The sequence below is a fragment of the Syzygium oleosum genome, unplaced genomic scaffold (assembly GCF_021117445.2).
Source record: "Syzygium oleosum isolate NSW1041296 unplaced genomic scaffold, Sole_v2.1 Sole_v2.51, whole genome shotgun sequence".
Taxonomy (NCBI): Eukaryota; Viridiplantae; Streptophyta; class Magnoliopsida; order Myrtales; family Myrtaceae; genus Syzygium; species Syzygium oleosum.
In genome coordinates this window covers 194,690-220,448 of record NW_026607535.1, presented here as the reverse complement: position 1 = coordinate 220,448, position 25,759 = coordinate 194,690, and the positions used below count along the sequence as shown (strand labels likewise).

Here is a 25,759-nt window from a genome sequence, read left to right as displayed (position 1 = left end):
CCTCGCCGTCGCCGAGCGAGGCCTCGACCTCGCCCGGCCATGGTGGGGTCGACCTCGCCCGACCATGGTGGGGTCAACCTCGCCCGACGACGGCGAGGTCGACCTCGCCAAATCTGGGCAAGGCCTCGCCTAGACGGCGAGGTCTCGCCAGATCTAGGCGGCCTCGCCGTCGCTGGGTAAGGTCGAGCCTCGCCATGGTCGGGCTAGGTCGAGCTCGCCCAACGACGACGAGGTCTCGCCAGATCTGAGCGAGGCTCGACCTTGCCGGCCATGGGCGAGGTCGAGCCTCGCCAGGCGGCCTTGCCGTCACCAGGCGAGCTTGACCTCGCCAGGCCGGCGACAGTCGACCTCGCCATGGTCGGGCAAGGTCGAGCTCGCCCAGCGACGGTGAGGCTCACCCTCGCTAGTGCCAGCGAGAACTAGCCTCGCGTCGGCCCGCCAGCGTTCAAGTCAGCGTCGGCCGACCAAAAGTGGCCATGGTGGGGTCGACCTCACCCGACGACGGCGAGGTCGACCTTGCCAAATCTGGGCAAGGCCTCGCCCGGTCATGGCAAGGCTCAACCTCACTCGGCGACGGTGAGGTCTCGCCAGATTTAGGCGGCCTCTGCGTCGCTGGGCAAGGTCGAGCCTCGCCATGGTCGGGCGAGGTCGAGCTCGCCCAACGACGGCGAGGTCTCGCCATGGTCGGCCGAGGTCGAGCTCGCCCAACGACGGCGAGGTCTCGCCAGATCTGGGTGGCCTTGCCGTCACCAGGCGAGCTCGACCTCGCCATGGTCGGGCGAGGTCGAGCTCGCCCAGCGACGGTGAGGCTCGCCCTCGCTAGTGCCAGCGAGGGCTAGCCTCGCGTCAGCCCAACGGCGTTCAAGTCAGCGCCGGCCGGCCAAAAGTAGCCGAATAGACTGAATTGGCATAATTACAAAATGTTTATGACTTTTTTGGTAATTTTCCCTTGAAATGGCCTTAAGAAGATCTTTCTAAGTCATGTAGAGGAATCGCGGTAGGCAGTGGTTTTCATGCAACAGCGAACGTTCTTAGATCAATCAGTTTAGTTCATCAAACAAGTTCCTTACCTTTGAAATTCATACCGAAAGTACTAAAAGCAACATGTCAACTGAAGCGTTAGGACAGACTTAAAAATCATATGAGTGAGCACAAGAAGCAATGACACTGAGCAATGCTACAAATACTGGACAGTCTGACCGGATCGATTAACTTAAATTTATCAAAAGAGTCTATTAAATTTTGAAGTTTTAACAAGGTGCTAGAAACACCGGATTAAGAGGATTTTAAAAGATTTTTTTTTTTGGTCGAAAGATTTAAAAGATTAGGACAGGAGTCAAATCATACGAGCGAGCAAAGATTTAAGCAAAAGAATCAATGACAGCAGGTAGTGCTTTCCATAGAACTTTGACAACCCTTACCTGATTAATTCATGTAATTCATCAAACGAGTTTATTACTTTTCACCAAAAAAAAAAATACTACGGATGAGGGAAAATCCAAACAGATGAAGAAGTGAACATTCTTACAAGGTTGATGGATTTAATTCACCAAATGAGTTTATAAATTAAATTAACTAATCATGTAAGAGTTGGCAAAAAGCCGGAAATATACAACGACGACGAGAAATGGATGACCCGAGTGAGCAAATTAAGAGCAAGGAAGGCAAAGATAGCCGACAATGTTTTTCATGAGAGTGAACAGTCTTGAAAGATGAAATAATCTATCATCACAATAGTTAATTAAAATTTGAAACCAGCAATATCGACAACAACCAAGCCTTATCCTATCAAATGCGTTAGGCTATATGAATATCAATACAATTTCGCCATCGTGCTAGATTTTCTGTTAGATTCCTTGTGAGCTCTAGATGTTCCGTATCTTATCATAGCACGTGAATAAACCCATTTTAGTGAGCGATATAAGAAGCATAAGCATATGATCTCCTCACACCAAATTCAATGTCATGCTCACACAGTTTGTTCAGCCACACATAACCTAAGAGACCAAAAAACTCTTCAACAAAAAGCCCCCTCTCTCTTCTTCTCCCCCCGAACAAAGGGAATGAAACAAGAAACTGCAGGGGAAAACAAAGCACAACCAAATGCAACCAACGTGCACCCCATTTTACTGGAATGTGCCGAGCCATTACCAAGGTCATATCACATGCATATACAAGCTGCTACTCGGTATAGGACTACCAAATTCAGACTTCATCTGCTTAAAAAGAAAAAGGATGACTTAGATTGTAATACAATAACATTCTAAAATGGCGGAACTTACACCATCCGACATCTTATGAGGCAAAAATCTAGAGTAGAGAAAAAGCAAGCACAAGCAATCACGGGGATGACGAGACAGACTGCAATCTTTCATTGCTCTGTCTTTTTATTGCTTCCTCGCCAAAGAAGTCCTGAAGAGCAATCATCTGTATTGAACTGCTCTTCATGCTCCTTATTGCCTCTGCACTTGCCAAAGCTCCAGCAACAGTTGTTATTATGGGAAGCTTATAGGCAAGGGCCATCCTTCTCAGCCGTCGTCCATCGATCTGGTCAATTGTATCACCCGAACTAGTTATCACCATCAACTGAATTTCTCCATTAGCGATCATATCACCTGCATGGGGTCGCCCCTCGTGCATCTTCAGCACTCGTTCTGCCGGAATACCCGCTAATTCAAGAACGTGAGCTGTCCCTGAAGTTGAAATAATTTTAAAACCAAGATCCAGAAAAGCTTTTGCAATCCTTTCAAGGTGGGGCTTTGTCAAGTCGTTTAAGCTGAGGAAGACAGTCCCAGAAAGTGGTAGCTTCTGTCCGGCAGCAATTTGAGCTTTTGCAAATGCAATAGGAAACTCATAATCAATACCCATGACCTCACCAGTGCTACGCATTTCAGGCCCCAACAAAACGTCACATCCTTGGAACTTTTCAAAGGGCAGAACTGCTTCCTTTACAGACACATGCCGGGGGACGACCTCATCAGTGAAATTTAGGTCATGAAGAGATTTCCCAGACATGACAAGGGAAGCATACTTTGCTAATGGGTGTCCAATTGCCTTAGACACAAATGGGACTGTTCGGGAAGCACGTGGATTTGCTTCAAGCAAGAAAACCTCTCCAGAAGCTGTTATTGCGTATTGACAATTCATAAGCCCACAAACGTTGAGCCTCTTAGCCAACTTTGTTGTCCAAGACCTAATTGTCGCCAAGCACGAAGCTGGTATTGTTTTCGTAGGAATAGAACATGCTGAGTCACCAGAATGGACCCCTGCCTGCTCAATGTGCTCCATAATCCCACCAATCACCACATTTCCATTTGAGTCTGCAAGTGCATCAATATCAATCTCAATGGCATCTGATAAATACTTGTCTATCAATACAGGACGCTCTGGGTCCACCTCCACAGCATTTTCCAGGTATGTCACAAGCTTGTCATCACTATACACTATTTCCATCGCTCGGCCGCCCAAAACATAGGAAGGCCGAACAACAACTGGATATCCAATATCTTTTGCAATGGAAAGAGCATCATCCTCGCATTTGGCAATCCCTCCTTTAGGCTGCTCAATTTGTAACTCCTTCAGAATTGCATTGAATCTCTCCCGGTCCTCAGCGGCATCTATAGAATCAGGGGATGTGCCCCATATGCGGACAAGCCCAGCCCCACTGGCACTTGTTGGCCTATGCTCATCTAGATACTGCTGGATAGGGAGGGCCAGCTTCAACGGTGTTTGACCACCAAACTGAACAATGATGCCATCTGGTCTCTCCAGATCAATAATGTTCAAGACATCTTCAACTGTCAATGGCTCGAAGTAGAGACGGTCACTTGTGTCATAGTCAGTGGATACTGTCTCAGGATTTGAGTTCATCATAATTGTCTCATACCCTGCATCCTGCAACATAAGAGAAAATGCTTTGAAAAATACGGCCAGAAGAGAGGTGAAAACATTTAGAAGAGTATATACTACTTACAGCATTTACAGCAAAAAGGTATATACTTGCATGAGGAGAGGAGTATAATCCGGTAACATGATCTTGACAATTCTTACGATACAAAAATGGTTGGATATAATTAGAGGCAGAGTGGCATAGAAAAGGGGACCATAAAATTATACAAAGATCTAATCTCCAGCACTCTAAGATCTGGAAGAAAAGATTCAATGAGATTATCACAACCATACTTTTCCCATTGATGGAAAATCCCTCAATGATAACCTAACTACAGCACACTAAGATCTGGTAGCAAGAAAAGATTCAATGAGACCGAGATTACCACAAAAACCGGGGACATGCAGTATAATAAAAAAACCGAACCACACTTTTCCCATTGAGGGAAAATCCCTCACCGATATGCTAACTTCACAGGACTAGAATTTAGTTGAAAACTTGACATGTAGGATGAATACAGAATGAAAACGTAACTCCACATGACGAAAGGACATATCATGAATATAAGGCAAACCTGAAGAGCAAAGGATGTGTGACAGCAGCAATAGTCGAATTCAATCCCTTGCCCTATCCTATTTGGTCCTCCACCTAAGATCAAAACCTTCTTCTTTTGGGTTGGAGCTGACTCACATTCAAAATCATAGGATGAGTACATATAAGGAGTGTTCGCCTCAAATTCAGCCGCACAAGTATCCACACGCTTATATGCTGGGTTAACACCCAAAGACAGCCGCTTCTTTCTGATTTCCTTCTCAGTGGATTTAGTTGCAAAGGCAATCTGCCTGTCACTAAAACCTCTCCGCTTCACCTCATAAAAATCATCCTTTGTCAGATTTGACAAGGTTCGAGAAAGAAGATACTGTTCTATATCTACGAGCTCCTTAAGCTGTGTGAGGAACCACTTGTCAATGTGAGTCAACTCATGAATATCATCGACTTTCATACCCCTCTTCATTGCGGCATATATGGCATGAATTCGATCCGGGTTAGGGACTCTCAGGCAGTATTTCAGCTGGTCCCAATCCCAATCAAGTTCCTTTACCCGAGCACACCCCCACCCGAAGTAGCCCAATTCCAAGGATCGAACTGCTTTCTGAAAAGATTCCTGAAAGGTACGGCCTAGCGCCATTGATTCACCAACAGACTTCATCTGGGTCGTAAGAATTGGCTGAGACCCAGGGAATTTCTCAAATGCAAACCGAGGGATCTGCATCGAACAAAGATGGAGATGAAATTACATAAAGACTGACAAGACTAAGACAACTTCTTTTCAAGTTATGTGCTTTCAACGAGTTACACAATCTTACTAGAGAAAGCTTGAGGCACATATATAAGCAGAGACAAAATCTGGCTACTTTCCGCTGTAAATATACTCCATACAGGGAGAAGGAAACGCAAAACAAGAGCAACAAATAGAATAAGGAAATCCTTACTTTAGTCACCACATAATCGATAGATGGCTCGAAACTTGCAGGTGTCTTCTTGGTAATGTCATTTGGAATCTGATCCAAAGAATATCCAACGGATAATTTTGCAGCCATCTTGGCGATGGGAAAGCCAGTAGCTTTGGATGCTAGAGCAGAGGAACGCGACACCCTCGGATTCATCTCAATTACCATCACCTCTCCGTCAACAGGATTCACTGCAAACTGCACATTCGAGCCACCACACTCGACCCCAATTTCCCGAATTATTGCTATAGAATAGTCCCTCAAACGCTGATACTCCTTATCCGTCAAAGTTTGGGCAGGCGCCACGGTGATCGAATCCCCCGTGTGAACGCCCATAGCGTCAATGTTCTCGATGGAGCATATAATAACCACATTGTCAGCTAAATCTCTCATCACCTCAAGCTCATATTCCTTCCAACCCAACAGCGACTTCTCCACCAAAACTTGGCTCGTCAAGCTCGCCGCCAAACCCGCCTTGCAAATGGCCTCAAATTCCTCCTTGTTATAAGCAATCCCACCTCCCGTTCCACCCAGAGTAAATGCAGGTCTAATAATCAAGGGAAACTCCCCAATCTCATTCGCTATTTCTATGCATTCATCTAAAGTGTTCCCTATACCGGAGGGAGGAGTTTTAATACCTATGTTTTGCATCGCCTGCTTGAACAAATCTCTGTCCTCCGCTTTCTTTATGGCGTCGAGCTTCGCCCCGATCAACTCGACCCCATACTTGTCCAAGGCCCCGCTCTCGGCCAGCGCGACGGCGAGGTTCAGCGCGGTCTGGCCGCCCATGGTGGGCAAAAGAGCATCGGGGCGCTCTTTCTCGAGAACTTGCTCGACGAGCTCAGGGGTCATCGGGGTGATGTAAGTCTTGTCGGCCAGGTCAGGGTCGGTCATGATAGTGGCGGGATTGGAATTGATAAGAACGACCTCGTAGCCTTCCTCCTTGAGAGCCTTGCAGGCTTGGGTGCCGGAGTAATCGAACTCGCAGGCCTGGCCGATGACAATGGGGCCGGCGCCGAGTATCATGATCTTCTTCAAGTCGGTCCTCTTGGCTAATTTGGCCGGCGGCGCGGCGTCGCGGGGCAGCTGGGCGTCGGCCGAGGAGGCGGAGGCGGAGGCGGCGCCGGCGCGCTTGGTGAGTTTCCGGAGAGGCGGGAGGAGGGGCGGGGGGGCGGGCCATAGCTTGGAGAGGAGCTTGGGAGAGGAGAGAGGGTTGATCTTGGAGATGGGGGACAAATCCTTGGGGGAGTAGAAGAAGAAGAAGCGGAACTGGGGAGTTCTGGAAGAAGAAGAAGAAGGAGATAAAGAGGAGGAGGAGGAGGAGGAGGAAGATGATGAAGATGGAAGAGGAGGGAAGAGAGATTTGGAGGAGAGGTGGTCGCAGCGGTTCATGCAAAAACCCATTTTTTTTTGCGCTGGATGACTAGATGAGGAAGGAAGATGAGCAAACGACCCCTCGAAAATGGAGATATGGAAGAGGCGGGAGGAGCCGGGTCTCTGTGTCTCTCTGTAGGTTCGGCTTGTAAGTGGGAAGTGTGTGTGCGCTTTTATGCAGGCGTGCTTGTCTGAGCCTCTGTAACGACGTTTAAAAACATGCCAAAAGACACACACATCCCATAAAACAAACCAAAAAACAAAAAAAAACAGAGAGGCAGAAGTTCAAGAAGGGAGAAAGGAAGAAAGGAAGGGGAGAGGGGGGGGGGGGTTAGGGTTTATGTGTAGAGATGCGGGCCGGGCTTTGTGTTCATTCTGTTCTGTATTTGGCAATTCTCTTGATTTGGAGTCCAACTTCATGGTATCCGTTTCGTACCCCCCATACCCCTTCCATCCAATTTGTCTCCATCATCTGATTAACTTTAATCATTACGAATTTATCTCTCTCTTCTTTTTTCTAACTTTTTCGTTCTTCAATCAATTTGGTTTTTCTCGGTTAGCGCGATTTCCTTTTTTATTGCAATGAAATTTATTCTGTAAAATAAACTATATAGCAAAACAAGCCGTGGTTCCATCTACCGATGATTTTTTATTTTAAGTCTCCTCAATTCTAACTTTTTCGTATCGCTTCCATTTTAAGTTAAGCTACATGAGAATAAGTTGAATCCAAATCACGATAAAACAAACTCTTTTCATTTTTTATCGACTATGAATTAAAAAGAAAGGTGAAATTCAGAAGCAAGAAAAACCGAATTTACTTCTAGAATGAAAAACGCATTTTCATAACTTTGAAAGGGAATCAATCAAATGTAATAAAGTAGGAAACTTTATTATAGCCAAAAGGATCGCAATATCTCTCAACGCTCTAATCTTATATTTTTAACCCTTTTCAGGGCCAGCGAAAAAACAAGAGAGACGAGTTATACCTCAACCCACAGAGGCACAAGGAACACAGCGAGCGGTGCAGAACACAGTTTCGAGAGCTTTGGTGTCGTGGCAAATCATCTTTCTCAGATAGAGAGAGAGAGAGAGAGAGAGAGAGAGGCGCATCTGCGAATCAAATATCGATCGCGGCTGAAATTTCTACGGTAGCAGCAGCTGCTTAAATGGCATCAGCCCTCGTCGCAAGGACCTTTCTTACTCATCGCCTCACTCCCTCCTCACTCCCTCCCGCTTTCAAGGCTCCGGTTTGCGCCTCCCTTTTCACCGTAAGCTCATGTCTCGTACTGGGTTTTGGATTCTCACAGCACCTTCGTCGTCAAGTTCCGGTTTTTAATTCCATCGGTGGTTTTTTAGTTCCTCTTCCCCACTGGGTTGGTGGTCGTATTCGCGGGGAGGAGGGTCTCAAGTTTTTCTGTTCGATTGCTATTTGGATCTCGTCCTCAAAAACATCACGTAGTTGTAGTCGGCGGTAATTTGTGTATTTGGGTCCTGGAGATGCTCAAACATGCGTGTCTTTGGCCCTTATGATCGGAACATTCTCATGTGCCAAAATTTCTCTATAATTCTGTCAAGTGAATCGTTTCGGAATCAAGATTTTGTTGAATTTGTCCCTTCTGATAACCGAGTTAGAGGGTGGAGACCCCTGCATTTTCGAATCACTGGACTAGGCCTTCTTGGTTGACGAGATTTATGAATTAATTTGGATGATTGGTTTCTCATGCAAGGTTCAGTTGTTTTTGGTTGTCATTATATGCGATAGTTGCTTATTTTTGTGTGCTCCTTTCTCTATTGCATGCAGAAGAGAACTTATTCCGCGTCACGTGGCTCGAGGTTTGCAGCTCAACGATCTTGTCGAACTTTTCATCCTATGGCTTCTGCAGTTTTCCAAACGAGAGCGAACTATACTGCACAATCCGTGTCTACAAGTGAACCTGTTGTTTCAGTTGATTGGCTCCATGCAAATCTCAGAGAGCCGAACATGAAGGTATCGGCTTTAGCCTGCTACCGGTGGCTTTTTTCCCCATGTCTGTCTGAAATAACTCATTGTCTTTACCCTAGAAAATTTAGCTATGCTGCACGCCTGTTTCTGCTTCACCTTCGGTGTGGCACACTGTTACTAGTTATCCATCCACGTCTTACCATGTTCACTATACAACTATTGAGTTGCTCAAGAAGATTTGGCATTTTTGCTGATACAAGCGGCACCGTGAGTAATTTCACCTCTGCTAGGGGCTGGAAGAGATGTAGATGAGGGGAAATGTTCATTTTAATCTGTGACTTTAGAACAATAGCTCCAGTGTGGTCCGTCCTATATCTTAGTTTCAAGTTACATGTTGATCTTGTGCGGTGGCTATCCTTCCTCCTGTTTAGTGCCGTAAGAAACCTACATTCATTTAAAAGCTCATTGAGGTATATGCTTAAGAACGTTGAGAACTTTGCTTAGTTATTATACCTTTGACAGGTGTTGGATGCATCATGGTATATGCCAGATGAGCAACGGAATCCAATTCAGGAGTACCAGGTGCCAAATTGAGTGTGTCGTACTTTAATTTGGGCTCTGCTGAGTCCTGCATGATTGCCATATGTTCAATTGGTGTCTTTTATTGAACTTGATTTGAATGATCTACTATGTTCAGGTTGCTCACATTCCTGGAGCTCTTTTCTTTGACGTGGATGGAATATCAGATCGAACTACAAATGTGAGATTGTTTTCTTAAGCTTTTGAAGTATTCTGATCACTTCTATATGCATTTTTGCATCACCTTCTTAAGCACTATGAATTGATAGACATATGTGGTCTTATGTGAGATGAATATCCTACTCTTTCGTTCATCCTGTCCTTCAGCCTCAGTAGCACTTCTGTATATATAATGAAAGCTATTGCAGAGGGAGCAATCTCAGCTTTACAACACTTTTTAGTCATTTCGCTTGGTTGGCTATTTTAGAGTTTTTCTCTCTCATGCATTTGTGATCTCGTCACTATCTTTGCATCCACTCAGTCTCTTCTTTATATCATCATTTCATTTGTGACTTCTTCTCATTTAAGAACCATTATTTTTCAATCCAAAAAGAATATTTAAGATGTTCAAGACAAGTAGATATCTTGAGATATAAGGAAGAATTTCTGAACTATCTCTGTAAAAGATATATTTTTACTGTATGAAATATATATTATACTCGTTTACATGTTAATTTCTCTAAAGATTATAAAGTAATTGATATTTATATTTTACTCACATATTGTACAAAGCACGGGCGCGTGCCTAGTTTGTCAATGATGCAACTATCTGGCCAGGTTTATCTGAAGATGAGTACATCTGCATAACAGGACTGCAGTTGCTCAAATTTGCATGGTTTAATTTGCAATCTGAGCTAGGGCTTCCAGTTTGCTATTCCTCAAAAGCTCTTAGCTGAGTGAGAATGACAGTGCATGGGAGTTTTTTCTGTCAATTCGTCTTTATTGTTAAGCTCTCTTTCAGTCCAGACTGCATAGACAGACTGGCGAAGTTCATTTACTTCTTTCCATTACTTTCTAAAGCTTTTATCAATTGTAAAAGTGAGAAGTTTGTAATATAAGGCCATTTAATAACCTTTGTCGTGTACTCTTCTGCACCTCTTAGCACATTAAGAAGTAGCTAGGATATCCTTTCGTGTGTTATCTTTTCCTTAATTCTTGTCAAGCATGTTGACCCCATTGAGCAATGACGATTACAGTCCATTACTTTTTAATATTTATTGTTCTCTGTGTATTTTGTTTGAATCTCTGTTTATTACCACATCTTATTTATCGGTTATTCATGACTATTATCTGCTAACTGGCGATTTATGGTGACTCGTCGTTGTAGCTGCCACACATGCTGCCCTCAGAGCAAGCTTTTGCTGCTGCTGTCTCTTCTCTTGGAATTCAAAACAAGGATGGGGTGGTTGTCTACGATGGAAAAGGGATTTTTAGTGCAGCTCGTGTCTGGTGGTGAGTACAGGTTGATGATTGGTTTATAAGTGATTTTGTGTTTTTCTTCAGATAATGATCTGTTTCATCAATGTACTTTGAAAAGGATGTTCCGAGTGTTTGGGCATGATAGAGTCTGGGTGTTGGATGGAGGTCTACCAAGATGGCGAGCTTCAGGTTACGATGTTGAATCAAGTGCTTCGAGTGATGCTATTTTAAAAGCAAGTGCTGCCAGCGAGGCAATAGAGAAAGTGTATCAGGGACAGGCAGTAAGTGGACTGGATCTGCTTTGCAACTTTTTTCGACTATGACATTGAGGCTCGGTTTTTTCTATGCAAAGCACAATTTATCTTCTTTTATTTTGACAACATCACCTTAGGGAGAAAAAGACAAGCTTAGGAGGGTGATCTATACTACTAGTTTTAGGGGGCAAAGAATACTTGACATGCTTGATTGGAGCATGTGTTTGTGATGTTTGCATATAGAAGTCGGCTCATTTTCTGAATTATTAATTGGTTATGTAGAATTCAATAGTTCAACCTGTTTGCTTTTACTCTGAAAGTTGGATTATCTTCATTGACTTATCTTGCATGGACAGATGGTGAAATTTGTTATAGCTGGTGGTTGTTTATCCTCTCTGATCTACCCAATCTTCAAGTTGTCTTTTGAGTGTTCAACTTTAATTCTTGCTTCCTTTGAGCTGTACTAAGGGCCCGTTTGGTTTAACTTTTCAAATGCTACTTGGGGAAATGCAAATACCTTTAGGTTAAAGTCCCTTGGGGAAATGCAAGTGGCGTTTCGTAAAAAAATCATTTGTAAAGCTACTTTGACCCAAGTAGTGTTTGGTAAATTTTTTTTTGCAAAAGGGCTTTGGGAATTATCTTTTTTATTAAAAAAAAAAACCTATCCTACCCTTCGCCGGAGCCAGCGAAGGCCTACGGCAGCCGGCGAGCTAGTTCTGGCGCCGGCGGCCGTCGCCCGAGGTCGGGTGACCCCTGGCGAGCTAGATCTGCCGCCGGGAGTCGTCGCTCGAGGCCAGGCGACCCTCGGCGAGGGTCGCTCGACCCAGGCGGCCGTCGCCTGAGGTCGCACGACCCAGGCGACGGTCGCCTGAGGTCGCGCGACCTAGGCAACGGCCGCCTGAGGTTGAGCGACCTAGGCCAGCGACGCCTAGGCGGTCGCGGGACCTCAAGCGGCCGTCGCCTGGGTCGTGCGACCTCGCCGGCCCGATCCGGTGTCGGCCGCCCTCACCGGCCACCTCACAAAGAAGATGAACAGTACCAAGAGGGGCAAAACCGGAATAAGCCAAAATAAGTGAGGGTAGTTTGGGAACAAAAAATTTGGGTTCAGCATTTGTGGAATGTCGAAAGCCCAAAGCTGGTCCGGACCAGCTTTGGGCTTTCAGCATTCCAAATGCTAGCATTTGGCTAATGCTAGGCCGAATGCTGAACCAAACGGTTCAGCATTTTGGGAAGGGGCTTTCGAGGCCGAAAGCCCATTCCCGAAGCTAAACCAAACGAGGCCTAAGTACTAGCATTCTAGCTTGTGCAGTTAAAAAATTAGTCTAATTCCTATTCTACCAAACTACTATGTTGATACCTGAAATTAGAATTGCTTGAGAGGAATTGTTCGACAGAGAGCTAGTTTACTGATGTCATGTCCCTTGAATATGAATTTTTGACATCTTTTCCAGTCTATATTTTTTGGAGAATATGGAACTCGTCTTTTTGTTGTCTTCTTATTTTCATGCACTGAAGTTATTCACGTTTTCTTTTTCTTCATTGATCTCTGATTTGTAGGTTGGGCCAATCACATTTGAGACCAAATTTCAGCCACATCTTGTCTGGACACTTGATCAGGTTAGATTTCGTTAAGTTTTTTTATTCATGTCTTACAGTTATTAAGAAGTTAGATGTTTTGTTACCCTCTTATCTTTTTCCTATTCTGAATTGCAGGTGAAAGGAAACATTGAGGAGAAGAGTCACCAACACATTGATGCCAGATCAAAGGCCAGGTACAATTCATTCACACCTAACTAAAGCTTTTTGCACTTTTACTTGTGTTCTTTCATTTGAGTATCAGATTTTTACCTCTGTCTTGGTGCTGACATAAGCAGTTGGCTAGACAATGTAAACTTGTTCTCACATAGTGATCATGCCATAATACTGTAAGGGAAATGCTGAACTTAAATGGATCATTGGCATTAGATTTTTTTTTTTTTTCCGATTTCTCTAACAGCAAAAGATCATTTTGTTATCATAAAAAACTTGAGTATCTAGCCACTCCTGCGCTTGAAAAAGGTGTTCCTTTGGGTTGATTGAGGTAATATACTTTAGGAATCTTATTGTTTTCCTACTGTTATTCTTGAATAATTTTATGAAACTTCTAGGAGCCAATTTGAGCAGGTTTAGCCTGCCATGTCAAGTAATGGTCCCTCTAAAGTCTTGTCACAAAGTCAGTGCCTAACTTGGAACTTTTGGTCCAAACTTTTGCCTTTGGGTTCTGACTTCCAAATTGAACTAGGAATTTAATGCCCATGGAATCATGTCAGTGAAAAGGTTAAAGCACAACATGAATTTCTAGCTACATTCCGCTAACTTGTAGCTTGCTCTTTGCCATGGCTATATCTTTAATACGAAGAGGAAGACTACAGCTTAGATCATCTTTGCTTAATTACAAGTACGACAATAACGGAGTACAGTTTCCAAGTTTGTAGATTGTAGAGAGGTAGCCACCACATAATGAAAGCAAAACAGTCACAATCAAAGCCACCACTGCCAAAAGCATTATTGCAGCCTGCTGTAGTTTTCAAGAGATATATTATTATCCAAGTGCACCTTCTTGTAGTAATTAATTTAGCCCTTACGAATTTCATGAAGCTAATATATTCTTGTAGATTTGAAGGTTCTGTGCCAGAGCCTCGAAAGGGAATTCGGAGCGGCCATGTACCTGGAAGCAAATGTGTTCCTTTTGCACAGGTAATGATCTAATCTGAAGTGTTACTTTTCTCGCTAATGACCCTGAAGATGCATAAGAGTTCTTTGAAATGTAGGTTTACATCATGATTTTGCTTGGACTTTGCAGTCTATATTTGGTTTTTGCATGAGGTTTTGAGTATGACTTTTGAGTTTGTAGTTATAATGCAAGCAATGTCCTCGTGTCATATCCCTGTATGATGCAGTGCATGTTTGTTCTTTTCTATATTTTCTGGGTGGTTCTGGGGATCAAAGTTGGAATTAATGTTGAATGTAAGCAGAAGATAACATTAATATGATGGATTACTTTCCTACGCCAAGTCATGATGCTTGACTTCTTTGTGCCCCGTCACAGATGTTGGATTCTTCGCAGACATTGTTGCCGCCTGACGAGCTTAAGAAGAGATTTGATGAAGAAGGTATACCTTTCTCCTTGCATATGTACTTCAACTTTTTTGTTTCCGAGCCTTGTTTCAATTAACTTAAATCAGAGGCGCATTCAATGATTAGCACCTACAAACCATTTTTGTTAATAGTCGCTTTCCTCCAACTTGATCTTCTTAATTCTCTAGAGTTCTGGCTCCTGAAAGGCAAAAAGTTTAGTAAACAGATAACCTTTACCTACCTATTCTTATTCTCAGTTTGGAAACTATGTCACACAATTCGATGTAATCTCAATAGTCAATATTCCAAAGTGACAATGCTAGAAGATTTGAACGTGTTTCGTAGGAAATTAAGATTTGCAGTGATCCGTCTCACATAAGTCTCTGCAGGTATCTCTTTGGAAAGTCCCGTCGTAACTTCCTGCGGTACTGGCGTTACAGCTTGCATTCTTGCATTGGTACGTTCTCCCTTCCTAAATGGTACTTTTAGGCCTTTTGTTGAGGTGACACAAATCCTCCAATTAGTCTTTTCGACAGAACATAAGGACCATAATGAGTGAATACACGAGGAAAGTGCTGGTCATATTTGTTTCTTTTCTTTAGGGACTCCATCGTCTTGGGAAGCATGACGTTGCTGTTTATGATGGATCATGGACCGAATGGGGCGCCGAATCTGACACTCCTGTCAACAAATCATAAGAAAAAAGACCACTTCCAAGCGATACATGCTACAGAATCTCTCAGTATGAGGTCTACATTTTGGCTGCTTGATTGTGACAAGAGAGATTGTACCAAGTAAAATGTGGTTTTATGTTTCCCTTTGTCAATTGCAATTTGTCTTTAACAGGGGCAATTGTGTACGTGAATAAAGGAAATTAGTGCAAAGTATGAGTTGGATTTCTTACAAAGGAAAAAAAATCAAAATCGTTGACGATATCTGGCATGTGAGCACACATTGGTAAAGACTTACCTCGTTAGCCTTTTGTATATGGATGCGGTTCTCTGGAAAGGCATATCTGAAAAGGTGTTACCCACGGGAAGATGACCGATGCCAATATGACTTTGAACGTTATTCATGCATCTATGCTTACTTCGGATTCTGGAGTATAGCTTTGCAACTGCCTTCGCTTTTCGTCCTCGGCTTAGGCATCATGACGGTTAAAAATATTTATATAATCTGTTGAAAAAAATATCCATCCAACCGGTATAATTGGACAAGTATATTAGATTGCTGTATCATTAGTCAGTTGGGGACTCCATTTGCATGTTCCTCATGAGGTTCAAAGAATTTAACAAATGCTTCAATGGCGTAACGACACATCGAACGAGAGTGGCTAAGGCAAGGGCCCATCCAATTTCATCTAGACAGATGAGATTTGTGACGAGAGAGAAGCATGTAATATTCTGTATATTATCAAATAAAGAACACACGACCCCTTTATATATATAATGAAAATAAAATTCGACTTAAGCACAATAAATATAAATGATAATTAACTTAACCCTAAATAGTATTCCTAACATAATCTAATAGAGACCATACTGTTGCATCACAGTTTACTTAAATGAAACCTTTTTTTTTTTCTCAATTCATGCCTAAAAGGTATATTCAACACCCTCCGCCGCCGCCTCCACCGTAGCCACCCCCTCCGCCACAACCGCCGCCTCCGCCGCAGCCGCCGCCTCCTCCATGGTGCTCTCCGCAATGCTGGTGGCTGTCACTGCTGCCGCCGTCATTGCTGCCACCTCCGGAGTAGCCGGCCTCGACTCCATAGTAGCCAGCGTCGCCTCCATAGTTGCCGCCAACTTGGCCCTCCCTCTTCTTCTTCTTGTGCTGAGGCCTGGACGAGTCATCGCTGCAGGAAAAAATGATTGCCGACACAACAATCAAGCACGACAGCACGAAGATCACGGCGGCACATGGTGAGGCGACCCACTCTCTTGCCATTGATTTCCTCGCTATCTCGTGGAGAGAACAGAGGCAAGAACTCAAGTATTGAGGGTATCAGGAGCATTAGTAGGAAGGAGAAGATGATGTTCTGGAGGTGAGGGACCTTCATTTAAATAAGGAAAATGAGAAGAGGATCGCACCGTCAATCTCAAAAATTGACGGATGGATTTCAAGCTTTCTTCTTTTGGTCTGCAGATTTCAAAGCTTTCAACCACACAATTATTCCACACGAACCCGACAACTTGTTTATCCGGTTGTGAAGAAGATTGTGTTATTTTTATTTGCGATTATTGATCTCGAAACTTTGTAATTCTAATGGATGATATTTTATGACTCGAATTATACATTACCGACACGAGAGATTTATGATGATCCCCATATAAAGTATTCGTGCTAGCCCCCGTTCTCAATCTTAAAACAAGTATCCCCTTCGAAAAATGTGCTCTTTCTTTGATATAATAGTTATATCTTATTAGGTTCAAATTAACTTACAATTCGTGTCGACTATGTAAGGTGTAAACAAAAGAAAAGGCAAAAAAGAAAGATGTGAAACCAAAGATTTGCTTGTATTTCATATAGTTATAATAGAAAATTTTCGACAAAAATATTGACCTATGATTTCCTTTCCATAAATCTTTAGAAACTTACATGATGTTTAGATTCGACTGGAAAAGTGAAAAAAAGTTACCATTTGACTTTTGATAGATCTAGAGGAGCAACCCTAATTCAAATTATCATGTAAAAAATTCACTAACATGATATAAATTAGTGCAATTTGCATCACCAAATCAAAGACACCCCACAAGACATGGCATGCACCTTATTTTTGTTGACAGATCATGTGCATCATGCGTTGTCTCTTACTTAGCTTCCTTCCATTGTTGAATTCATTAAGGTCAGCAAATTTTTTACAGGAACATACAAATTTAGATTCCTCCACAGGTCCAACCGGTTGCCATGGGAAATTTGTGGTCAATAGGGTTGACATTAACTACTGGTGAAGGTTCTGGGAAGTTGCTTCGGATGAAACTTGAAATTCTTTATTAAAGCAAAACAGATGAATTTTGCCAAGATGGGAATAGATGGACGGCTACGTACAGATAGATCACAACCAAACCATGCCTTAATTAGACACAAATTCTATGTAGTAATTAATGTCTAACCCTAGCGCTCGTGCACTCAGCTGAAGTTATCTCTTTCCTCGAAGGTGCCGAGGTGTCTGGAACTCAACTCCGAACTGTTTGAGTTTTAGTTTTGTCATTGGAGTCCGCAGATCAATCCGGCTGCGAAGAGCGTGCGCTTATCTCTGGAAGCTCGATACCTTTTACCCTCTTTTTGTGATCCAAGAATAGACCGTTGTAGTAGTGAGAGCGAAACAGAGAAGTGGATTGGGTCAAGCCCGACAAGTCGATTCTCTTCCACGAAATCGGCTAGTTCAAGACCTTAAGCCCCTTAAGGACCTCTTATGTTTAGATGCCCCGCCACTTTTATGAGCCCTTTTGTCTAAGACTTAATTAAATTAAGATAGCTTTGCTTAGACAAAAAAAAAAAAAAAGGAACTCGTTTCCCATCAACTAACTAAGCTAGCAAACCTTAGACCCACTACGAACACCAATATTAGAAAACCTGTTGATTAGACAAACGTAAGAACCCAAATTGATATCAATACTGATAAATATCTTCAAAGTTAGCCGCCACATCCTCCGGCGCTGCAGTTGTCGCCGCTGCCACTATCCCCAGTAAAACCACCATTACCTGAGCAAAAACAGCCATCTTCAGCAAGATTGCCGACGACATAGATGGAGAGCTAAGATTAATACTCTTTTAGGGAAGCGGATCTTCTACCCCTGCGATGCTTCTATGGGCATCTCAATAAATCCTAGCCATTGACTTGATAAAAACGCGCTCGTCATGAAAGATTGAGATTTATCGAGACACCGAGATAAACATCATGCAGGATAGAGGGTCCCCGGCATATTTTCACGCCTTCTACCTAACTTTGAACATTACAAGCAAGTTGCCTTGACTTTCCATCTCAAAGAAATATGTTATCGTTTGAAAGTTCGTCTTGACTCTCGCAAATTACTAATGATGTTACAATCCCTAATATCATTAGTAAGTAAAATTGATTGGCAACTTTCTTGTCCGGTCAACTATTTGTAACTTACCAGCAAAATAGGGATTTTATTATTCTCAAATCTGGTATCCAATAATAGATTTTTCTCAGCCAATAGTATCCAATAGTAAATTAACAAGTGCTTTTATATTTGAGAACCGGGCTCTTCAATTAGTTAGTAATGGTCTTACCATCTCTTTCACAAGTAGATTAGTACGTGTTTTACAATATCGCAAGTGGACCCCAGCAATTAATTAGTAACTTATCGATAAATTAACAATTAACTATTTTACCGTCCTTAACAGTTTTATGGCACTTGGTATTATTACCAAAAACTACTTGATGGGCCCAAATATAAAATTAATTAGTAACTTATCGATAAATTAACAATTTTATAATAATCTTGGATCGTAATTTCAACTGTCAAGTTTTATTTTACGAGATAAGCATTGGCTCCACAAAATAAAGAGTTGTGGGAAATCTAGAGAATGGTTGCTGGATACCATAAAAGGACAAATCTACCATGGTGGAGTGGGCACAAAAGACATGCATATGCTTTTTGATAATCTATCCTGAAATTTACCGCTTCAAATTTCAGCAGTAATTATTTTAGGGAAAAAACCACCAAAAATCCCAAACTTTACCATTTGTGACACATTTACCCCGAATTTTTTTTTGTAACACCAAAAACCCCGAACTTTGCTTTTTGTGACACATTTACCCCAATGTATTTAGTCCATGGGCATTTTCGTCTTTTTTGCTTTTTCTTTTTTTTTCCTTTCCGGCGAGGGGGGCCTCGCTGGATCCGGCGAGGGGGGCCCTCGCCGGCGTCCGAGCGAGGGTGGCCCTCGCCGGCGTCGAGCGAGGGCGGCCCTCGCCGCGCTCGGCGAGGTTCGCCTCCCGCTGGATGAGCGAGGCGGCCCTCGCCCGACTCCAGCGAGGTCGACCTTCGCCGGCGTCGGGCGAGGGTCGACCTCGCTCGAGCTCCGGGCGAGGGCCGCCCTCGCTCGCCCGAGCGAGGCGACCCTCGCCGGCTAGCCGAGCGAGGTCCGCCTCACTGGGCGAGCGAGGCGGCCCTCGCCCGATCCGCGAGGTCGACCCTCGCCGCCGAGCGAGGGCGGCCCTCGCGGATCCGGCGAGGCGGCCTCGCCGGCTCGGCGAGTCGCCTCGCTCGGGCGAGCGAGGCGGCCCTCGCCGCTGTCGGGCGAGGGTCGCCACTCGCCCGGGCGAGCGAGGCGGCCTCGCCCGACGCGGCGAGGGCCGCCCTCTCCCGATCTGGCGAGGGCCGCCCGACGCCGGCGAGGGTCGACCTCGCCGGATCGGGCGAGGGCCGCCTCGCTCGCCCGTGCGAGGGCGTACCTCGCCCGACGCCGGCGAGGTCGCCGCCGCCGGCGAGGGCGAACCTCGCCCAACGCCGGCGAGGGCCGCCTCACCGGATGCGGCGAGGGCCGCCCTCGCTCGACGCCGCCGCGAGGGCCCCCTCACCGGATGCGGCGATGGGCGCCCCTCGCCGACGCCGGCGAGGGCCCCCTCACGGAAGGAAAAAAAAAAAAAAAAAAAAAGAAAAAGCAAAAAGACGAAAATGCCCATGGACTAAATACATTGGGGTAAATGTGTCACAAAAAGCAAAGTTCGGGGTTTTTGGTGTCACAAAAAAAAGTTCGGGGTAAATGTGTCACAGATGACAAAGTTTGGGGTTTTTGGTGGTTTTTTCTCATTATTTTAAATACAAACAAAAAGAGACTTAAGAAAGAAAGAGAGGGGAAGAGAAACGGAAGTCCACAAGGATTTTATTTAGCCTCATTAAAAAAAATTAAAACAAGAATCATGGCGAGAAATAAAAAAATCTCTAGATAAGTAAAATTAAAGTAAATGTTTATCGCGAAGATCCTAAAAATATCTACGTAGAAATCTAAATAGATCATGATAATCGATAATCTTATTCTTAAAAACCGCCTCCATCAAAACAACCTCCATCAAAACCACCACCTATGCTGAAATCGCCGCCACCGTGGTGGTGTCCGCCTCCATCGTAACCCCTGCCCGCGATAAAATCGCCGCCTCCGTGGTGTCCGCCGTGACCACCAATGCCTTGTTGTCCGCCATCGCTGCTGTACCCGCCTCCATTCTGGCCTCCGTCGTGGTGGTGGTGGTGATGGTGGAGGTGGCCACCACCGCCTCCGTCATGGCCTTGATGATGATGGTCACCTCCACCGCCACCTCAGTCTCTGCCAACTACAAATCCGTACATAGAGCTATATAAGAGAGTCTTAGCAATAGCTTAACCATGATGGTTACCCCCCGTTGCCGCCGGTGATGCCACCTCCCGGTTTGTGTTTGTGGAGAGAGCCAGTTATGCCTTTGCCACCCCCGCCGGTGGTGCCACCTCCCGGTTTGTTTTTGTGGGGAGAGCCAGTTATGCCTTTGCCGCCCTCGCCGTTGGTGCCATCTCCTGGTTTGTTTTTGTGGGGAGAGCCAGATTTGTCGCCACCATGGCGACCACAAGAAAAACAGGTTATGAAGCGCAAGATTGAATTCATCTTGATGCCCAAAACTAGAAAGGATCGTGCACCAGAAGCCGATAATATGTATATTTATATATATTTAGGCTAGACTTGATCGGATATCTACTCAAGATAGGACTGAACATGACAGGGTAAGAACTTTTAGGATTTTATCATATCCTATCGATCGTTTGATGAACGGCAAATTTAAAGTCGGATATTTTTATATCATATCCTATCCATGATTGGATAGAAACTACATTTCAATATAAAGGACATACATGCCCCGACGCAATGTACGTAAAATAATATCGATCTCATCATCGTAAAAATATCATTCTCATGCACAAGTATACTTGAAAACCTTCACAATTTTCCTGCGTACTTTATTCTATCCATAGTATATAAAGACATTTGAAACAGCTCCTCATTGATTTTTCTCTTATCATTGTCCTAGTTTTTAGCATGTCTGATGCAACTATCAATCATCTCCATCCTCTCGTTAGCTTTGTCCAAATCTTTAGCACGTCTCTAGTGTCCATGGCGGCCATGATGGTGGTTACCTCCACCGCCACCTCCGTCTCCACCGTTAACTACATCTCCATATATAGAGCTGTGTCTAATCCATCACGGTCGTCAATAAGAAGAATAATCCAACAATGGAAAACTTGTACTATGCGGACACTGAAGTGGGATAGGGAGCACAGTCACATGTAGTGCGAAGATTCAATATGATGTACTCATTATGTGTAGGTACATTTACATCTAAACTAAGGTTAAAAATATTTATTTAATCTGTTAACAAAACTATCCATCCAATTGGTATAATTGGACAAGTTTATTGGATTGCAGTAATCATTAGTATGTTGGTCGGGTTTGGGACTCCATTTGCATGTTCCTCGTGAGGTTAAAAGAATTTAGCAAATCCTTCAATGGCGTAAAGACACATCGAACAAGAGTGGCTAAGGCAAGGGCCCATCCAATTTCATCCGAACAATAGAGATTTGTGACGAGAGAGAGAAGGATATAATATTCTGGACATTACCAAATGAAGAACACAAAGACCCTAAATGTAAATTACAATTAACTTTTCGATCAAAAAAAAATTTACAATTAACTTAACCAAAAATATTAAGCATAATATAATCTAATAGGGACCACACCATTGCATCACGATTTATTGAAATGAACCCTTTTTTTTTCTTTCTAAATTCATGCTTAAAAGGTATATTCAACACCCTCTGCCACCTCCACCACCTCCGCTGCAACTGCTGCCTCCGCCGCAACCACCCCCTCCGCCGCAGCCACCTCCTCCTCCATTGTGCTCTCCGCAGTGGCTGTTGCTGCCGCTGCCTCCGCCATTGCCACCGCCTCCATAGTAGGCGCCTCTGCCTCCATAGTAGCCGCCGCGCCGATACCCACACGAGTGATAGCAGTAGGCATAAATAATCACCGACACGATGATCGGCAAAAACAGCACGACGATCCTAGCAGCGCATCCTAAACCGACCCAATCTCTTGCCATCGATTTCCTCGTTATCTCGTGGAGATAACAGAGGCAAGGACTCAAATATTAACAGCATCAGTAGCAGTAGTAGGAAGGAGATGATGATGTTCTGGAGGTGAGGGAGCTTCATTTAAACAAGGAAAATGAGAAGAGGACCGCACCGTCAATCTCAAAAATTGACGGATGGATTTCAAGCTTTCTTCTTTTGGTCTGCAGATTTCAAAGCTTTCAACCACACAATTATTCCACACGAACCTGACGACTTGTTTATCCGGTTGTGAAGAAGATTGTGTGTTCATTTTTTTGCCATTATTGATCTCGAAACTTTGTAATTCTAATGGATGATATTTTATGACTCGAATTATACATTACCGACACAAGAGACTTATGATGATCCCCATATAAAGTATTCATGCTAGGCCCCGTTCTCAACCTTAAAACAAGTATCCTCTTTGAAAAATGTGCTATTTCTTTGGGCCTAATACCCAAAAAAAACCCCAAACTTTAGCTTTTGTCCCAATTATATCCTAAACTTTTTTTGTTTCATAAAAAATCTCCAACTTTTACTTTTGTCCCAAATCTACCACCGTTAACTTTTCCGTCCAATATTACCGTTAATAATTATTTTAATATTATTTTTTATTTTTTCGATTTTTTTATTTTTTCTTTTCTTTTCTTTTTCCTTTCGTTTTCTTTTTTTTTCCCTTCACCTTCAACCTCGGCCGCCGGTCCGGCGATCGGCAAAGCGGGCGAGCCGAGGCTCGACCTCGCCGGTGTTAGGCGAGGTCGGCCTCGCCCGCCCGGCAAGGTTCGTCCTCGCCGTGGTCCGGCGAGCTCGGCCTCGCCCAACGCCGGCGAGGTCGAGCCTCGCTAGCGGCCGGCGGGGGCCGAGCCCTCGCCGATCTCGGCGAGGCTCGAACTCGCCGAAGCAACTAGCGAGGCGAGCCCCGCGCCCTCGTCCTCGCTAGCCGTGGCGAGGACGAGGCCGCGGGACCGAGCCTCGCCGGCCGCAGGCGAGGCTCGACCTCGCCACTAGCCTGGCGGGACCAAGCCTCGCCGGCCACGGCGAGGACGAACCTTGCCAGGGCGGCGAGGCTCGACCTCGCCGGTGTTGGGCGAGGTCGGCCTCGCCCGCCCCTGGCGAGGCTCGGCCCCGCCGGCCTTGTCCTCGCCACGGCTAGCGAGGACGAGGCCGAGCGGGGCCGAGCCCTCCCGATTGCCGGCGAGCCTCGCCCGGATCCGGCGAGGCTCGGCCGCCGGCCGCTTGTGAGGCTCGACCTCGCCGGGCGTTGGGCGGGCCGAGCCCCGTCGCCCACGGCGAGGACGAACCTCGCCGAGGGCGGGCGAGGCCGACCTCGCCCAACACCGGCGAGGTCGAGCCTCGCCGGCCCCTGCCTCTGGCCGGTCGCCGGACCGGCGACCGGCCAGAGGTTGAAGGTGAAGGGAAAAAAAAAATAAAAGAAAAAATAAAAAAATCGAAAAAATAAAAAATAATATTAACAATAATTATTAACAATAATATTTGACGGAAAAACTAACAGTGGTAGATTTGGGACAAAAGTAAAAGTTTGGGATTTTTCATGAGATAAAAAAAAGTTTAGGATATAATTGGGACAAAGGTTAAAGTTTGGGATTTTTTTGGGTATTATGCCTCTTTTTTTGATATAGTAGTTATATCTTATTAGGTTCGGATTAATTTACAATTCGTGTCGATTATGTAAGGTGTAAACAAAACAAAAGGCAAAAACGAAAGATGCGAAACCAAAGATTTGCTTGTATTTCATATAGTCATAATAGAAAATTTTCAAAAAGAATATTGACTTATGATTTCTTTTCCATAAATCTTTTGAAACTTACATTATATTTAGATTCGACCGGAAAAGTGAAAAAAAGTTACCATTTGACTTTTGATAGATCTAGAGGAGCAACCCTAATTCAAATCATCATATAAAAATTTCAGTAATATGATATAAATTTAATACAAATTGCATCACCAAATCAAAGACACCCCACAAGACATGGCATGCACCTTATTTTTGTCGACAGATCATGTGCATCATGCGTTGTCTCTTACTTAGCTTCCTTCCATTGTTGAATTCATTAAGGTCAGCAAATTTTTTACAGGAACATACAAATTTAGATTCCTCCACAGGTCCAACCGGTTGCCATGGGAAATTTGTGGTCAATAGGGTGGACATTAATTACTGGTGAAGGTTCTGGGAAGTTGCTTCGGATAAAACTTGAAATTCTTTATTAAAACAAAACAGATGAATTTTGCCAAGAAGGGAATAGATGGACGGCTACGTACAGATAGATCACAACCAAACCATGCCTTAATTAGACACAAATTCTATGTAGTAATTAATGTCTAACCCTAGCGCTCGTGCACTCAGCTGAAGTTATCTCTTTCCTCGAAGGTGCCGAGGTGTCTGGAACTCAACTCCGAACTGTTTGAGTTTTAGTTTTGTCATTGGAGTCCGCAGATCAATCCGTATGGGAAGAGCGTGCACTTATCTCCGGAAGCTCGGGACCTGTTACCCTCTTTTTGTGATCCAAGAATAGCCCGTTGTAGTAGTAGAGAGCGAAACAGAGTAGTGGATTAGGTCGTGAAAGCCCGATAAGTCGATTAATCTCTTCCACGAAATCGGTTAGTTCAAGACCCCCAAGCCCCTTAAGGATCTGCTATGTTCAGATGCCCCGCCCCTTTTATGAGCCCTTTCGTCTAAGACTTAAATTAAGACAGCTTTGCTTTGACAACAAGAAAAAAAGGAACTCGTGTACCCATCAACTACTTATTTAGCTAGCAAACCTTAGACCCATTACGAACACCAATATTAGAAAACCTGTTGATTAGACGAACGGAAGAACCCGAATTGATATAAATACTGATTAATATCTTAAAAGTTAGCCGCCGCATCCTCCGTCGCTGCAATTGTCGCCGCTGCCACAATCCCCGGTAAATCCACCACTACCTGAGCAAAAACGGCCAGCTTGATCCCCGGTAAAACGGACCATCTACCCTTGCAATGCTCCTCTGGCCGTCTTAATAAATCCCAACCATTGACTTTACAAAAATGAGTTCATCATGAAAGATTGAGATTTGTCGAGACACCGAGGAAAACATCACGCAGGATAGAGGATCCCAGCATATTTTCACGCCTTCTACCTAACTTTGAACATTACAAGTAAATTGTCTCATCTTTCCATCTCAAAGAAATATATTATGATTTGAAAGTTCGTCTTACTCTGGCAAATTACTAATGATGTTACAACTTGTAATATCATTAGTAAGTAAAATTGATTGGCAACTTTCTTGTTCGGTCAACTACTTGTAACTTACCAGCAACATAGTGATTTTATTATTATCAAATCTAGTATCCAATAATAGATTTTTCTCGGCCAATAGTATCCAATAGTAGATAAACAAGTGCTTTTAGATTTGAGAACTGGGCTCTCTAATTAGTTAGTAACGGTCTTACCATCTCTTTCACAAGTAGATTAGTACAGTGTTTTACAATATCGCAAGTGAGCCCCGGCAATTAATTAGTAACTTATCAATAAAATAACAATTTTACCATCCGTAAATATAGTATCCAG

At 44.0% G+C, this 25,759-nt stretch overlaps 2 protein-coding genes across 3 annotated transcripts; one reads left to right on the top strand and one right to left on the bottom strand.

Moving 5' to 3' along the window:
* Nucleotides 1-2,104: 2,104 nt before the first annotated feature.
* Nucleotides 2,105-6,960, bottom strand: LOC115689623 (carbamoyl-phosphate synthase large chain, chloroplastic). Its single transcript, XM_030615732.2, has 3 exons — nucleotides 5,383-6,960; nucleotides 4,464-5,156; nucleotides 2,105-3,894 (listed from the first exon to the last, which is right to left on the bottom strand). The coding sequence occupies exons 1-3, from the start codon at nucleotides 6,802-6,804 to the stop codon at nucleotides 2,341-2,343; spliced, it is 3,669 nt and encodes a 1,222-aa protein (XP_030471592.2). The 5' UTR covers nucleotides 6,805-6,960; the 3' UTR covers nucleotides 2,105-2,340.
* An 817-nt stretch (nucleotides 6,961-7,777) lies between these two features.
* Nucleotides 7,778-14,969, top strand: LOC115689625 (thiosulfate/3-mercaptopyruvate sulfurtransferase 1, mitochondrial-like). 2 transcript variants are annotated; one of them, XM_030615734.2, is made up of 12 exons: nucleotides 7,778-8,042; nucleotides 8,576-8,761; nucleotides 9,239-9,298; nucleotides 9,414-9,476; nucleotides 10,623-10,747; nucleotides 10,833-10,995; nucleotides 12,526-12,585; nucleotides 12,682-12,740; nucleotides 13,623-13,704; nucleotides 14,057-14,120; nucleotides 14,475-14,542; nucleotides 14,688-14,969. In XM_030615734.2, the coding sequence occupies exons 1-12, from the start codon at nucleotides 7,941-7,943 to the stop codon at nucleotides 14,781-14,783; spliced, it is 1,128 nt and encodes a 375-aa protein (XP_030471594.1). In that variant the 5' UTR covers nucleotides 7,778-7,940; the 3' UTR covers nucleotides 14,784-14,969. The 2 variants fall into 2 exon arrangements, with proteins under 2 accessions (XP_030471594.1, XP_030471596.1); XM_030615736.2 differs by lacking the exons at nucleotides 7,778-8,042; nucleotides 8,576-8,761 and having other exon boundaries at nucleotides 9,246-9,298; nucleotides 10,623-10,751.
* The last annotated feature ends 10,790 nt before the right edge of the window (nucleotides 14,970-25,759 follow it).

What these genes read in the sequence shown, in the direction of transcription:
- LOC115689625 (XM_030615734.2), top strand. Translation starts at nt 7,941, where the DNA reads ATGGCATCAGCCCTCGTCGCAAGGACCTTTCTTACTCATCGCCTCACT. An exon ending in TCAGAGAGCCGAACATGAAG is followed by an intron (nt 8,762 to 9,238) that starts GTATCGGCTTTA and finishes TACCTTTGACAG; the next exon opens with GTGTTGGATGCATCATGGTA. An exon ending in TATCAGATCGAACTACAAAT is followed by an intron (nt 9,477 to 10,622) that starts GTGAGATTGTTT and finishes TCGTCGTTGTAG; the next exon opens with CTGCCACACATGCTGCCCTC.
- LOC115689623 (XM_030615732.2), bottom strand. Translation starts at nt 6,804, where the DNA reads ATGGGTTTTTGCATGAACCGCTGCGACCACCTCTCCTCCAAATCTCTC. An exon ending in TCGATTATGTGGTGACTAAA is followed by an intron (nt 5,157 to 5,382) that starts GTAAGGATTTCC and finishes TGTTCGATGCAG; the next exon opens with ATCCCTCGGTTTGCATTTGA. An exon ending in ACACATCCTTTGCTCTTCAG is followed by an intron (nt 3,895 to 4,463) that starts GTTTGCCTTATA and finishes CTTATGTTGCAG; the next exon opens with GATGCAGGGTATGAGACAAT.